The sequence below is a fragment of the Mobula birostris genome, chromosome 2 (genome assembly GCF_030028105.1).
Source record: "Mobula birostris isolate sMobBir1 chromosome 2, sMobBir1.hap1, whole genome shotgun sequence".
Taxonomy (NCBI): Eukaryota; Metazoa; Chordata; class Chondrichthyes; order Myliobatiformes; family Myliobatidae; genus Mobula; species Mobula birostris.
This window is the reverse complement of record NC_092371.1, coordinates 155,367,424-155,381,132: the sequence shown is the minus strand read 5'-3', so window position 1 is coordinate 155,381,132 and position 13,709 is coordinate 155,367,424. Positions and strand designations below refer to the sequence as shown.

General features: G+C 40.2%; 1 protein-coding gene across 8 annotated transcripts in view; it reads left to right on the top strand.

Moving 5' to 3' along the window:
* The window catches only part of fam135a (family with sequence similarity 135 member A), a 120,414-nt gene that overhangs the window by 59,781 nt on the left and 46,924 nt on the right, over positions 1-13,709 (top strand). For 6 of the 8 annotated variants that reach the window (XR_011884553.1, XM_072250432.1, XM_072250445.1 and 3 more), the window contains exons 10-11: positions 10,873-10,950; positions 11,218-11,267. Coding sequence is in view for 7 of the 8 variants with exons in the window: in XM_072250432.1 (XP_072106533.1) it covers positions 10,873-10,950; positions 11,218-11,267 (128 nt within the window). In the remaining variant the exon portion in view is untranslated. The remainder of the gene's footprint in view (positions 1-10,872; positions 10,951-11,217; positions 11,268-13,709) is intronic. The other 2 variants (XM_072250461.1, XM_072250438.1) reach the window with 2 other exon arrangements.

Genomic DNA, 13,709 nt, shown 5'->3' with positions numbered 1-13,709 from the left:
TCAATGTGCTTTGTCATATCCTAAAATAATTCAATCGGGCTCATGAGGCATAACCTGCTTCTTCACAAAGCTTCGTCAAATGCTCGTAAATCCTGACTAAGAATCTTCAATAATTTGCTCACCACTGAAGTAAGACTCATTGGTCAATAATTCCTAGGGTTATCCCTACACCCTTTCTTGAACAAAGCAATAACATTTGAACAAAGGAATAACATCTGGTACTATTACTGTAGCCAGTGAGGATGCAAAGAACGTCACCAAAGGTGCAGCAGTCCTTTCCCTTGCTTCATGTAGTAACCTGGTATATCCTATCTGGCCCCAGGGACTTGTCTATCTTAAAGTTTTTCAAAAGTTCCAGCAAATTTGATATGTTCAAACATATCAATCTGTTTTACGCTGTCCTCACAAAACATCAAGGTCCTTTTTACTGGTGAATATTGAAGTAAAATGTTCATTAAGGACTTCCATACCTCCATTGATTCAAGACGTATGTTTGCTCTTCTATCCCTGATTGTCTTACCTCCACGTACGCGTAGAACGCCTTGGGGTTTCCCTTAATCCTACTTGCCAAGGCCTTATCATGCCCCCTTCTAGCTCTCCTATGTCTTCAGCTGCTTCTTGGCTACCTCATAACTTTCTACAGTCCTGTCTGATCCTTGCTTCCTAAAACTTTAAGTAAGTTTCTTTCTCCCTCTTGATTAGATGTTCCATATCATTCGTCAACCATGGTTCCTTGTCAAAAGTGGGGGAAAATGCACCCAATTGACAACTTTTATGAACACCTAGTATTTCACTGCCAATCATTTTTTCTTTCTACATCACTTTGATGTTGATAGATGTATGTAGCAACTCATTTACATCAGTTAATTCCATAAACTAAAGTAAATGAAATGTCGTTTGATCTTTGAAAGTTTCTTGATCTCTTCAAATAATTTCTCTGAAACTTTTTTACTTAACGGAGAGCTTAAGTAGTTACTGGGTTTAATGTCTCACATAAAAGTAGATGTTCTCGACATCCGTTCATCTTGGAATGGCATGAGCTCATGATTGTTGCTTAGTAGGGGATTTAAAGGTTATGGGGAAAAGGCAGGAAGGTGGAGATGAGTCCATGGCCCGATCAGCCTGATCTTATTGAATGGTGGTGCAGGCTTGTTGGGCCAGATGGCCAATTCCTGCTCCTATCTCTTATGTTGTTATGATTTTCTGAACCAGACAAAAGAACATGAGAAATAGAAGCAGGAGAAGGCCACTTGGCTAATCCCCTGCCTCATTGACAGCTTGCATCTCTTGCCTCAGAACTGTTGATTTTCTGACTATATCAAGCAACTGAACATCGTACAGTTTTATTCAATTGGGAGTTCCCTGTGGGTTAAGATATTTATTCTAATCTCTGCCACCTACCTTGTCAATCCTATTAAGAGATTTGTACAGTTGACAAATTTACTTCTACACTTGACAGTGTTGGCCCAGTCCATTGAGTCTTTCCTCAATAAACAAATCAATGCCAAAATTCAGTCTAGTGAAAAGCATTACTATTAGAACAAGACAGAAATGTGAAGGCATTAAAAGTGTGCCTTGTTTATAAAGTTAGCTAAACAGATTTAGTTTGTTAGTCATTAATTGCACAATCAGTTGGATTGATTCAGTTGGGAAATATGGATTTGATATTACTCTTTAAAACTTGGTGCAGAATTTTACTTCCAAGAAGTAAACACAGCAAGAAATATCTTGTGCTAACTTCACTAGTGTTCTACTTTAATAGTTGAAATGAATGCTGCTTGGAATTCATGCAGGGAAGCAAAAACTATCCTCAGCAATAAATGAATCAAGCCTGAAACATAAATGTTTATTCATATAGTAGTTTTCAAGTTTAGAGGTTGACTTGGATATTATATCATTTAAGATTTTTTTCTAATTAAGTTTAATATTGTTCTAACTATTCACATTCAAAGAAAAATAATCTGGCAAAGTTTAAATGTTCAGGACACAAACATGAGAAAACAATTTCTGTTACAGCACTCTGAATCCTGGTTTCTCATAATTAATTACATTTAGTTCAATGCAAGTTACTACTAAACGTTGCCATCTCAGGAAGCTGCTGTTATCACTGTGGAATTCTAATGGCATTCTAGCCTTGATGTGAAAACTTAAGGTTATATCTAAGACTTTTTCCAAGAACTCTAGAAACATGTATAAAGTAATTGGGAAATATCTCCAGTTTTGGACATGAGACAAGATTTTGAATGTCCATCTATGAATTTTAAATAAACTTTAATATTGGTAAACTTTCATTCTGCAGTGAAGACTTCCACATGATACATTACGGGGCAGTGGGTTGTTTATCATAATGGAGAAGTCTCAAAGACACAGAAATATTGTTTTTATTTTTAGCCATACAACTCAGAGTAGGTTCTTCCAGCCCTTTGCGCCACGTCAACCCAGCAACCCCTAACCTAATCACAGGACAAATTACAATAACTAATTAACCTACCTGGTACATCTTTGGACTGTAGGAGGTCATCATGGAAAACTCCTGCATTGTACGAGAAGGATGTACAGTGACTTCTTGCAGAATGGCACCAGAATTGGAATCTGAACTCCGGAAGGCCCTGAGTTATAATAGTATTGTGCTAACCACTACACTGCTATGGTGCTTCATATTGTCTGAAGTTCACACTTCTAGGGTAGGACCACTCATGATCCAAAATCAACTGACAGGAGGAACAGGCAGAAAAAGCTGTTGCTCTAAAAGCTTGAATGTGGAAGAAGTCCTGTACTGGTCGAATACTGGTGATAGGAACAATCCTACGATTCCTGGAGATGTTCAACCAAAATATCTGCATGGTGGCAGCAGATGCATGATGACTGTCTTAAACCTGTTCCAGAACAGAGGGTATCCTTCAGCATCCACATCCACAACTGAGCAGCCCTCTTCAAAGTACCTTCTTTTCACCCCAACTTTTGGGGTGGGTGTGTTGGGAGAACGAGAGAAGTTGCCTCAAACATACAGTACTGAGCAAATATATCAGGCATATATTTACATCTAGGGAACCCAAGACATTCGCACAGTACTGTAGTAATTTTATCTATTACACTACTGATACTGCAAAAAACAATTTCATGACGTGAGTGATGATATACAATTCTGATATGGGTCTCCATAGTGGACTGAGCATGCAAAAAGGGGGATCATAGTTAGGGAAAGGAGAGGGAGCAGGAAGCACCAGAGAGATCTTCTGTAATGATCAATAAAGCAATTGTTTGGAATCAAATGACCTTGCCTGTTTTATTAGGGTTAGGTGTGTCTGCACCTGCACGTTGTCAAATGTCATACTATACAAAAGTCTGAGGCACCCTAGCTATATATATGTGCCTAAGACTTTTGCAGAGAACTGAAGGCCATCCTATTTCTCCCGGTTCAGAAACTGTGTCCTGCCGAAGGGTTTCGGCCCGAAACGTCAACTGTACATTTTCCCATAGATGCTGCCTGGCCTGCTGAGTTCCTCCAGCATTTTGTGTGTGTGTTGCTCGGATTTCCAGCATCTGCAGAGTTTCTCTTGTGTGCAACTAAACCACTATTGCTGTGGTTGTAATGTGAGAAGGCTAAACTTCTGAACTTAGAATGTGAGGACACTCAATGATAACCTATAGAGTAAATGCATGGAAAGATGTCATTGTCCTCAAGAGCTACAGAAACACAGCAACAACATTTCGACCTTTATCAAAACCTCACTTGCCAGGAAGGAACAGCAGTTTGGTAATTAGCAATTTTCTAGGGTTACATCTTCTGGAAAAGGAAATTAAACCGTAGTACCTGAATGGACAGCTGGCTTTTCTGGCAGGAACTAGATTAGCATAGCACTTCTTGCATGTCAGCAAAAGGCTGATCACACACTTCATCAAATCTTTTTTAAAACTAATACTCCACTGTTGTGAACATAATGCTGTATTGTCTGGGCAAAATTCTACTGTGATCCCAATGATAGTTCTTGTTGCTATGAGACCAGGATTCATTCCACACCAATGGCACTCGGATTCATGATCTTTTTGATTTGAAGTGAATTTCCTTCATCAGAAGGCAAAGCCATCCTATATCTACATACTTCCAAATGAAGGCTAAAGTCGAACTGCTTTTGTGATGTGGTAGACAACTAACCAGTGAAGGTAGCAAATGAAATTCAGGACTATGAAGACCACCACATCACATGTTACTTCTTTCTGGTCAACCTATAAACCCTACTGCATCAAACAAAATTGCATTCAATCACATGACACCTCCTTATTCCTTAGGAAAGATGATGGCATCTGTCAGTATTCAGAATCCACAAATGTAAATCCAGCATTTCATAGGAAGCCCTTCAAGCTGTCTCATAACACTGTGGAGGACTTCCTTGGCAAATCATTATCCATTTAAGAGTTGAAGCCATCATGCAGGTGCATAGCAATAAAGCCTTTGGGGTTTAAAAAAAAGGTAAGCATCCAGAGCTCAATTATGGCAGCAGCTTTCAACATGTATCAGACTCCTCCCAGTTATCGTCCATCTCCAGCCATTCCTGAAGAGCATGACCCTTGAGATAATCTACAAGAAAGGAAACAAAACCAACTGCAAACTACAGGAAGATTTACTTCCTGTCCACAATAGGAGAGATCCTGGACAGATTTAACCTGAACCACCACCATCCTGGCACTGAAAAGGTTCTCTTAAAAACCCTATACCTTCCTGTTCTCCACAACTGTGGATATGGTGTGTAAGGGGTTTCTTCTTTTATGTTACTGCTAAGTCTAATAAAATGGCTTCTCTGTAATGTTAACTGCTGAGTTAACGGTAGCAGCTTGTTTGGGTTATAATTACTGATAATGAGAATTGTATTCATTTACCAACCAGTTGGGATAGATGTTATTCTTTCTTGTGTGTCTGTAAGCTATTGTTTTCACGGGCTTTGGGCAGAATGGGGACAGAGAGAGAAAACGTGATGAGAGAGATGCTATAAGATGGGAGTCCAAGGCCCAGGGCTTTTCTGAAGGAGAACCGAAGAGGAAGGACGTGCTGGACGCGCTCTGGTCGACCACCGTGGTTCGTCGAGGAGGTCGGAGGGGATCAAATGGTGGAAAGAAGACTCTCCTAATTGAGCTCCAACGGTTGTGCATGAAGTGGTTGAACTTTGATAAGTTTGGCACCTTTTACTTTTATATTGTATCTCTATTAATTACATAGTTCCAGTAAGATCTATAAAGTGTAATCACTTAATCGCATATGGTGTACTGTCTTTAATTTGGCGTGGTGGGGTACATCACACAGCATCTACACAGACTTGATTACCCAGTTTGGCAGGGCCGAAGGCTGCTTCCCCTAAACAAAAGTGAGCTGAGTGAGCCTGAGGCAAAATGGAGACAAAATATATGGGGAACAGAATTTTTGATTCTGGCCAAGACATTCAGATTCTTAAATTGTAACTCTAGGATCACTCTAGCATCTTGATTACCCATTGAAGTTTGTCACTTTTGATGGCCCCTGTCCTGAATGAAAGAGCTGAAATTGAGCTCCTGCGTCTGGACTCTGATCCTACAAGGTTACACGATTATCCTCCTCCATTCACCAACATCGTATCACCTCAGCTGGGACAAAGCTGGCATCAGTACCTAGTATTGAGTCAACAGGAAGTTTTTTTAATGTTGGTTTCTTCTGGGCAAGAACAAATTCATCATCAAGGAAATTCCTGATCTTTACCCTTTGTAGAACATGAGAGGAACACAATAGCCTCTGTATCAGTCACTATGACAAACCTGTTCTTGGCGACTGTTCCCTTCCTGGACCCCATAATTCTTGACTCCTTTGAAATTACTCATTTATCTATTTTACCAATGAATATATTAAATTATTTAATCCTCTCTTGTTGCTGTCTAATTTCTTAACTCTTTTAAACTCTATTTTTTAAACCTCTTTTAATTCAGTCAGTTCTTCAGATATACTGCAAGGAATGCGATATTAATGGAAACAAGCATAAAAGCGGTCTTTTTACACTCAGTGCTCACTTTACTAGGTACTTCCTGTACCTAATAAAGTAGCCACTGAGTGTATGTTCGTGGTCTTCTGCTGCTGAAATCCATCCACTTCAAGGTTTGAAGTGTTGTGCGTTCAGTGATGCGCCTCTGCACACACTGTTGTAACACATGGTTATTTGTGTTACTGTCACCTTCCTGGGGGAGGCAACAGTGGCCACGCATCTGGCGTAGAGTCTGGCCCTGTGGCTCAGAAGGGTAGGGAAAGGAAGAGGATGGCAGCAGTGATAGGGGACTCTGTAGTTAGGGGGTCAGACAGGTGATTCTGTGGACGCAGGAAAGAAGCATGGATGGTAGTTTGCCTCCCAGGTACCATGGTCAGAGACGTTTCTGATCGCGTCCACAATATCCTGAAGTGGGAAACTGAACAGCCAAAGGTCGTGGTACATATTGGTACCAACGATATAGGTAGGAAAAGGGAGGAGGCCCTGAAAACAGACAACAGGGAGTTAGGAAGAAAGTTGAGAAGCAGGACCTCAAAGGTAGTAATCTCAGGATTACTGCTTGTGCCACGTGACAGTGAGTATAGCAATAGAATGAGGTGGAGGGAAAATACGTGGCTCAGGGATTCCGATTTCTGGATCATTGGGACCTCTTTTAGAGCAGGCATAACCTGTACAAAAAGGACGGGTTGCACTTGAATCCGAGGGAGTCCAATATCCTGGCTGGGAGGTTTGCTAAGGCTATTGGGGAGAGTTTAAACTAGAGTTGCTGGGGGGTGGGAACTGAACTTAAGAGATGGAGGAAGGGGCAGTTGGCTCACAAATAGAGAAAGCTTGTAGACAGTGTGAGAGGGAAGATAGGCAGGTGATAGAGAAAGGATGCACTCAGACCGATAGATTGAGATGTGTCTATTTTAATGCAAGGAGTATTATGAACAAAGCAGATGAGCTTAGAGTGTGGATCAGTACTTGGAGCTGTGATGTTGTGGCCATTACAGAGACTTTGGATGGCTCAGGGACAGGAATGGCTACAGAGTGCCAGGCTTTAGCTGTTTCAGAAAGGACAGGGAGGGAGCCAAAAGAGGTGGGGATGTGGCACTGCTGATCAGAGTGAGTGTTACAGCTGCAGAAAAGGAGGAAGTCATGGAGGGATTGTCTACGGAGTCTCTGTGGGTGGAAGTTATGAACAGGAAGGGGCCGATAACTCTGCAGGGCTTTTTTTTATAAACCACCCAATAGTAACAGAGACATTGAGGAGCAGGTAGGGAGACAGATTCTGGAAAGGTGTAATAATAACAGGGTTATTGTGGTGGGAGATTTTAGTTTCCTAAATATTGATTGACATCTCCCTAGAGCAAGGGGTTTAGATGGGGTGGAGTTTGTTAGGTGTGTTCAGAAAGGTTTCTTGACACAATATGTAAAAAAGCCTACAAGAGGAGAGGCTGTTCTTCATCTGGTATTGGGAAATGAACCTGCTCAGGTGTCAGATCTCTCAGTGGGAGAGCATTTTGGAGATAGTGATTACAATTCTATCTCCTTTACCATAGCATTGGAGAGGGATAGGAACAGACAAGTTAGGGAAACATTTAATTGGAGTAAGGGGAAATATGAGGCGATCAGGCAGGAACTTGGAAGCATAAATTGGGAACAGATGTTTTCAGGGAAATGTATGGCAGAAATGTGGCAAATGTTCAGGGGATAATTGCGTGGAGTTCTGCATAGGTACATTCTAATGAGACATGGAAAGGATGGCAGGATACAGGAACCGTGGTGTACAAAGGCTGTTGTAAGTCTAGTCAAGAAGAAAAGAAGAGCTTACAAAAGGTTCAAAAAACTAGGTAATGATAGAGATCCAGAAGATTATAAGGCTAGCAGGAAGGAGCTTAAGAATGAAATTAGAAGAGCCAGAAGGGGCCATGAGAAGGATTAAGGAAAACCCCAAGGCATTCCACAAGTATGTGAAGAGCAAGAGGGTGAGACTTGAGGGAATAGGACCAATCAAGTGTGACAGTGGAAAAAATGTGTATGGAACCGGAGGAGATAGCAGAGGTACTTAATGAATACTTTCCTTCAGTAGTCACTACGGAAAAGGATCTTGGCGATTGTAGGGATGACTTAGAGCGAATTGAAAAGCTTGAGCATATAGATATGAAGAAAGAGGATGTGCTGGAGCTTTTGGAAAGCATCAAGTTAGATAAGCCACTGGGACCGGATGAGATGTACCCCAGGCTACTGTGGGAGGCGAGGGAGGAGATTGCTGAGCCTCAGGCGATGATCTTTGCATCATCAATGGGGACGGAAGAGATTCCGGAGGATTGGAGGGTTGTGGATGTTGTTCCCTTATTCAAGAAAGGGAGTAGAGACAGCCTAGGAAATTATCGGCCAGTGAGTCTTACTTCAGTAGTTAGTAAGTTGATGGAAAAGATCCTGAGAGGCAGGATTTATGAACATTTAGAGAGGCATAATATGATTAGGAATAGTCAGCATAGCTTTGTCAAAGGTAGGTCGTGCCTTACGAGCCTGATTGAATTTTTTGAGGATGTGACTAAACACATTGATGAAGGTAGAGCAGTAGATGTAGTGTATGTGGATTTCAGCAAGATGTTTGATAAAGTAGCCCATCGAAGGCTTATCGAGAAAGTTAGGAGGCATGGGATCCAAGGGGACATTGCTTTGTGGATTCAGAATTGGCTTGCCCACAGAAGGCAGAGTCATTTTCTGCATGGAGTTCGGTGACCAGTGATGTGCCTCAGGGATCTGTTCTGGAACCCCTTCTCTTTGTGGTTTTTATAAATGACCTGGATAAGGAAATGGAGGGATTGGTTAGTTAATTTGTTGATGATGCAAAGGTTGGGGGTGGTGTGGGTAGTGTGGCAGGTTATCAGAGGTTATAGCAGGGCATTGTTCAGTTTTGCTGTGACTAAATTCTGGTAGATACTATCAGAAGGTTGGAAACAGTTCAAAAAACAATTTACCATCACCTTTTCAAGAGCAATTAGGAATGGGTGCCACATCTTGACAAGTAATTGAAAACAAGTCTGGACAACATTGTAAACGGTGAACCATTTTCCTTAATTTGGGCAATATTTCAGCCTATTACCACTTCATCCAACCCTTTATTGGGCATTGTTTTTGTTATATGATCCTTTTGCACTTTCATAAAATAGCCTTGTCTTTTTACACTAGCCAGAAACGTTAACTGTTTCTTTGCCCTCGGGTTCTACATGGTCTGTGAATATTTCAAACAATTTCTGTTGATGTTTCAGATTTGCAATATTTATTATATTTTGCCGAAGTGTTTTCATGTACTTAAAAAAAACTTCAACAATCCATTCCTTACATTTGGCTCTCCAGCCACCCACTCATCTTTGTGTATCGATACAGGCTTTATTGCACTTATCTTTTGTTGCCCCACTTGCGCAAATCTCCTTCAAACCACATTCCAGTAGTCATCCCAAGAAGATGAATGGGTTCTGACTGGCAGCTGTGACTCACTTGGAGGATCCACACCTGAGCTGCCTTTGTGATCTTTTGACAACTTGCTGTTGTTAAAGATATTTTTAACTGTTTTAGTTGATTATCAAGTGACATTTAAAATCTTTCTGAACTGTTTTTAAATAATTTTCAAATTACAAATATGTAAAAATGCACTTAAATAGTATAAACCTAATTAAAGTCATTAAGTGTCAGAAAGATGGCATCATCAGATACATTTACTATGTTTAAGAGGTATTAGACAGACATTTAAATAGGCAAGACAAAAAAATTCAATTCTAAATGCAGGCAGATAACCTAAGAATAGGTGGGCAAAGAGGCCAGCATGAACAAGGTGGGCTGATGGGCCAGATTTTATACTATACAGTCTATGACTTTATAATTCTTAAAATAAAACAAGAAAGCATTTACATGTTTATATTAATGTTGACAGTTCTATCCGAATAAATGGAGCTGCATAACATACAATATATCAACCATGGCTGATAAATAATTGAGGGACTGAATGTGAAGTCCATCTCAGTTCTTTAGGTGCTTTTCCTCAACTCTGCTGAGTGCAACAGTGGAGCAGAAAGCCAGATACTTCACAGTCTTGACATCAAAGTCTCCTCATTGCAAAGCTCAGGCAAGGAAGATTGAGATGAGCTGACATATGATGAACACTTTGTTGTAACATTTTATGGATAGAAGTGGTATTTGGCTTGACTTCAGGAAGAAGAATTTATCTTTTCATGACAGACATTTACTATGTCTTTGCACACATCACCAAGTGAAACCTCTTTCAGTACCGTCTGAACAATAGGATGTCATCTTTTTCAATTAAAATTACCCCTTAACCTATAAGCAACAGGCTATAAATCTTAAAGGAGCATGCAACTTTAAAATGTTGTTTGAAATCGTAGTTTATTAGTGACTTCAGTTCCATGAGCTACATGAAAATTTATGGTTGATTTTTTTATGGCTAATACTGCCATTTTCGATGACCCTTTTAATTAAATTTCTAATACTCTTTGCATGGTTTATGGCTGCTAGCTTTCTCAAACTTCTATAATATGTCCACTTATATGTTGTATATTTTAGAGAAATGTATTACAGTGAATATTTGCTGAGTGTACTGTTGTGAGAATCTTTAACAGAAAAACACTGAACTAATAAATTCTTGTTTATATATGTCTGCTAATCTTTTGCTTGGCTTTGATATTACAAGAACGATAGCTCAAGCTCAAGCTCACATAATAAATTTAAGTGCTGAAAGCTTTGACTGTGGTGGTTCAATTTGAGTGTTGCAATTCCATAACTAATCTTTAGACAAATTGATGGGTGTAGTTTTAAAAGAGGTTAAGTAACAAGCACATGTGTACAATCCTATGACTAGCCATGACCAACATGCAGGTCCTTTATGAACGACTTCTCAGAAGAAAATATCCAAGAGCACAGAGGGACGCCTTAATAGGTATGTCTAATGTAACTTCTCACAGTAAATCTTCATCGTCTTCTGTAGATGATTTGTTCCAGAATAATTAATTTGATTTTTAAAAGTACATTACAATGCAATGATCAAACAAATTGAGAGAAAATTGTGTGAATCTCTTAAAATGCATTTTAAAGATTTGTTTTGAATTCCGATAATCAAATTTTAACATACATCTTAACATTTTATTTTTATGGTGTTTGCTTTTCTAATCGTTAATTGCATTTTAATGTAGGCTTTATTTTTCAGAGGAGATTGATGTTGATGCTAGACTTGCAGATCTTTGTAAACAGATAAAGGTACGTGCCTAATACAATCAGTTTTGCCCTGGCAGACATTATTGTCTCAGTTTCACAAACTGAAGTCTTTTAAAGAGGTTGTCCTTTGCATTTATTATTATTTGTGTGTGTTCTGAACTATAGAACAGGTCTGCTCTGAGAGAATACTTTGTATTTATTAATGAATAATGTAAGTCTAATAACCAAAAATGAAAATAAGCAGATGCAAAAAATCTGAAGTAATAATGGAAAATGCCACAAATACTTCAGCAGGTCAGGCAGCAACTATGGGAAAAGACACACTATTTTTTAGGCCTGTGACTCAATGTCAAAGCTAAGAGAAAGAAAATTTTGTTGTCTTATGCCCATCACCCCTGCTGGGGCGTAGGTTGCTGACAACAGCTCACCAGGGTCCTCTGTCCTGGGCCAGTCTTTCAGTGCAGGTGTAGCCCATCTATACATCATCTAAGCAAAGGTCCTTTCTCTCCCAGGGATGAGGTCTTGGTAGATTCTGTTGGCATTTCTGTAGTACTGGAATTCTACGGGATGGGGTTGCTGGCTCCATGCCTACCCCTCCTTCTTTCACAGCTGGGCTTTGGACTGTCCATGGCCAAGTTAGAAAGAAAGATGCAATGTAGTTTTCAGTGGGATAGAAACTAGGAGAGAGAACATCTGTGAGAGGAAGAGTTGAAGTGGTCTTATGATGACAGTCACCAGCTCATAAGCTGCTTGGTGTGTGTAATGTGTTGTTAATGAGAAGAAAAGAGAAAATGAAAAATACAGGATAAGTCTGCTTCACTAAGACCGGCCTGCCAGACAGGTTCCCCAATCTTAAGGTGTTATGTAGACCAGCTAGAACTTATGTGCTGGTACCTGCTGCCTTTAAGCCATTCCCCTTGTTCTACATAACCCTCCCTTACCTTCTACTGAAAGCTAACTTTTATGTATGTTGTAGCAACGCACACAAAATGCTGGTGGAATGCAGCAGCAGGCCAGGCAGCATCTATAGGAAGCAGTATAGTCGATGTTTTGGGCCGAGACCCTTCGTCAGGACTAATTGAAAGAAGAGATAGTAAGAGATTTGAGATATGTTGTTCTCATTTCTGATGAAGAGTCACGGGGTCAAAATGTTGACCATTTCTCTTTCCACAGCTGTTGCCTGACCTGCTGAGTATTTTTCAGCATTTTCCATTTGTATTTCAGATTTCCTTCATCTGCAGTGCTTTCTGACTTAAGATTTAGTGTGAAAATAGGTCAGCATGACTGTTTTTAAGTCTTAATATCGAGTAGCTGGTGTAAGACCATTATTTTACACAGATCTTAAAGCTGTAGAAGTTCAGTCGTAACTCATTGCAGCATTTGTAAGTGTACAGGAGAGATCCAAACCTACACTCCAACATTTAAGTCAGACTTACTACATTTATTGTAATAGGAAAAGTTTTATTCTATCAGCCTTAAGAGGTTGTAAATTTTTACTAGATCTTGTGTATAGTGTGGAGGATGGTGATAATGGATAGTGTGAAGGTTGTGGATAGCGTGGAGGGCTGTCAGAGGTTACAGCGGGACATTGATGGGATGCAAAACTGGGCTGAGAAGTGGCAGATGGAGTTCAACCCAGATCAGTGTGAGGTGGTTCATTTTGGTAGGTCAAATACGATGACAGAATATAGTACTAATGGTACATAGGACACTCAAAGCTACTGCGCAGGTTGACTCTGTGGTTAAGACTCTGTGCATTGGCCATCAATCATGGGATTGAGTATAGGAGCCGAGAGGTAATGTTGCAGCTATATAGGACCCTGGTCAGACCTCACTTGGAGTACTGTGCTCAGTTCTGGTCACCTCACCATAGGAAGGATGTGGAAACCATAGAAAGGGTGCAGAGTAGACTTACAAGGGTGTTGCCTGGATTGGGGAGCATGGCTTATGAGAATAGGTTGAGTGAACTGAGCCTTTTCTCCTTGAAGTGACAGAGGATGAGAGGTGACCTAATAGAGATGTGTAAGATGATAAGAGGCATTGATCATGTGGATAGTCAGAGGCTTTTCCCCAGAGCTGAAATGGCTCGCATGAGAGGGCACCGTTTTTTAGGTGCTTGGAAGTAAGTACAGAGGAGATGTCAGGGGTAAGTTTTTTACGCAGAGAGTGATGAGTGCATTGAATGGGCTGTCAGCAACGGTGGTGGAGGCAGATACAGTAGGGTCTTTTAAGAGACTCCTGGATAGGTACATGGAGCTCAGAAAAATAGAGGACTATGGGTAACCTGAGATCACTTCTAAAATAAGGACATGTTCGGCGCAGCTTTGTGGGTCGAAGGGCCTGTACTGTGTTTCTATGTTTCTATCTGAGACTAGAGAATATGTTATAGTCTTTAATACGATGAAAAATATGTATTTCTAGATCAAGTGAATAAAAAATCATGTATGTCATACATGATACTCAAATTTTCTAATATAGTTATCT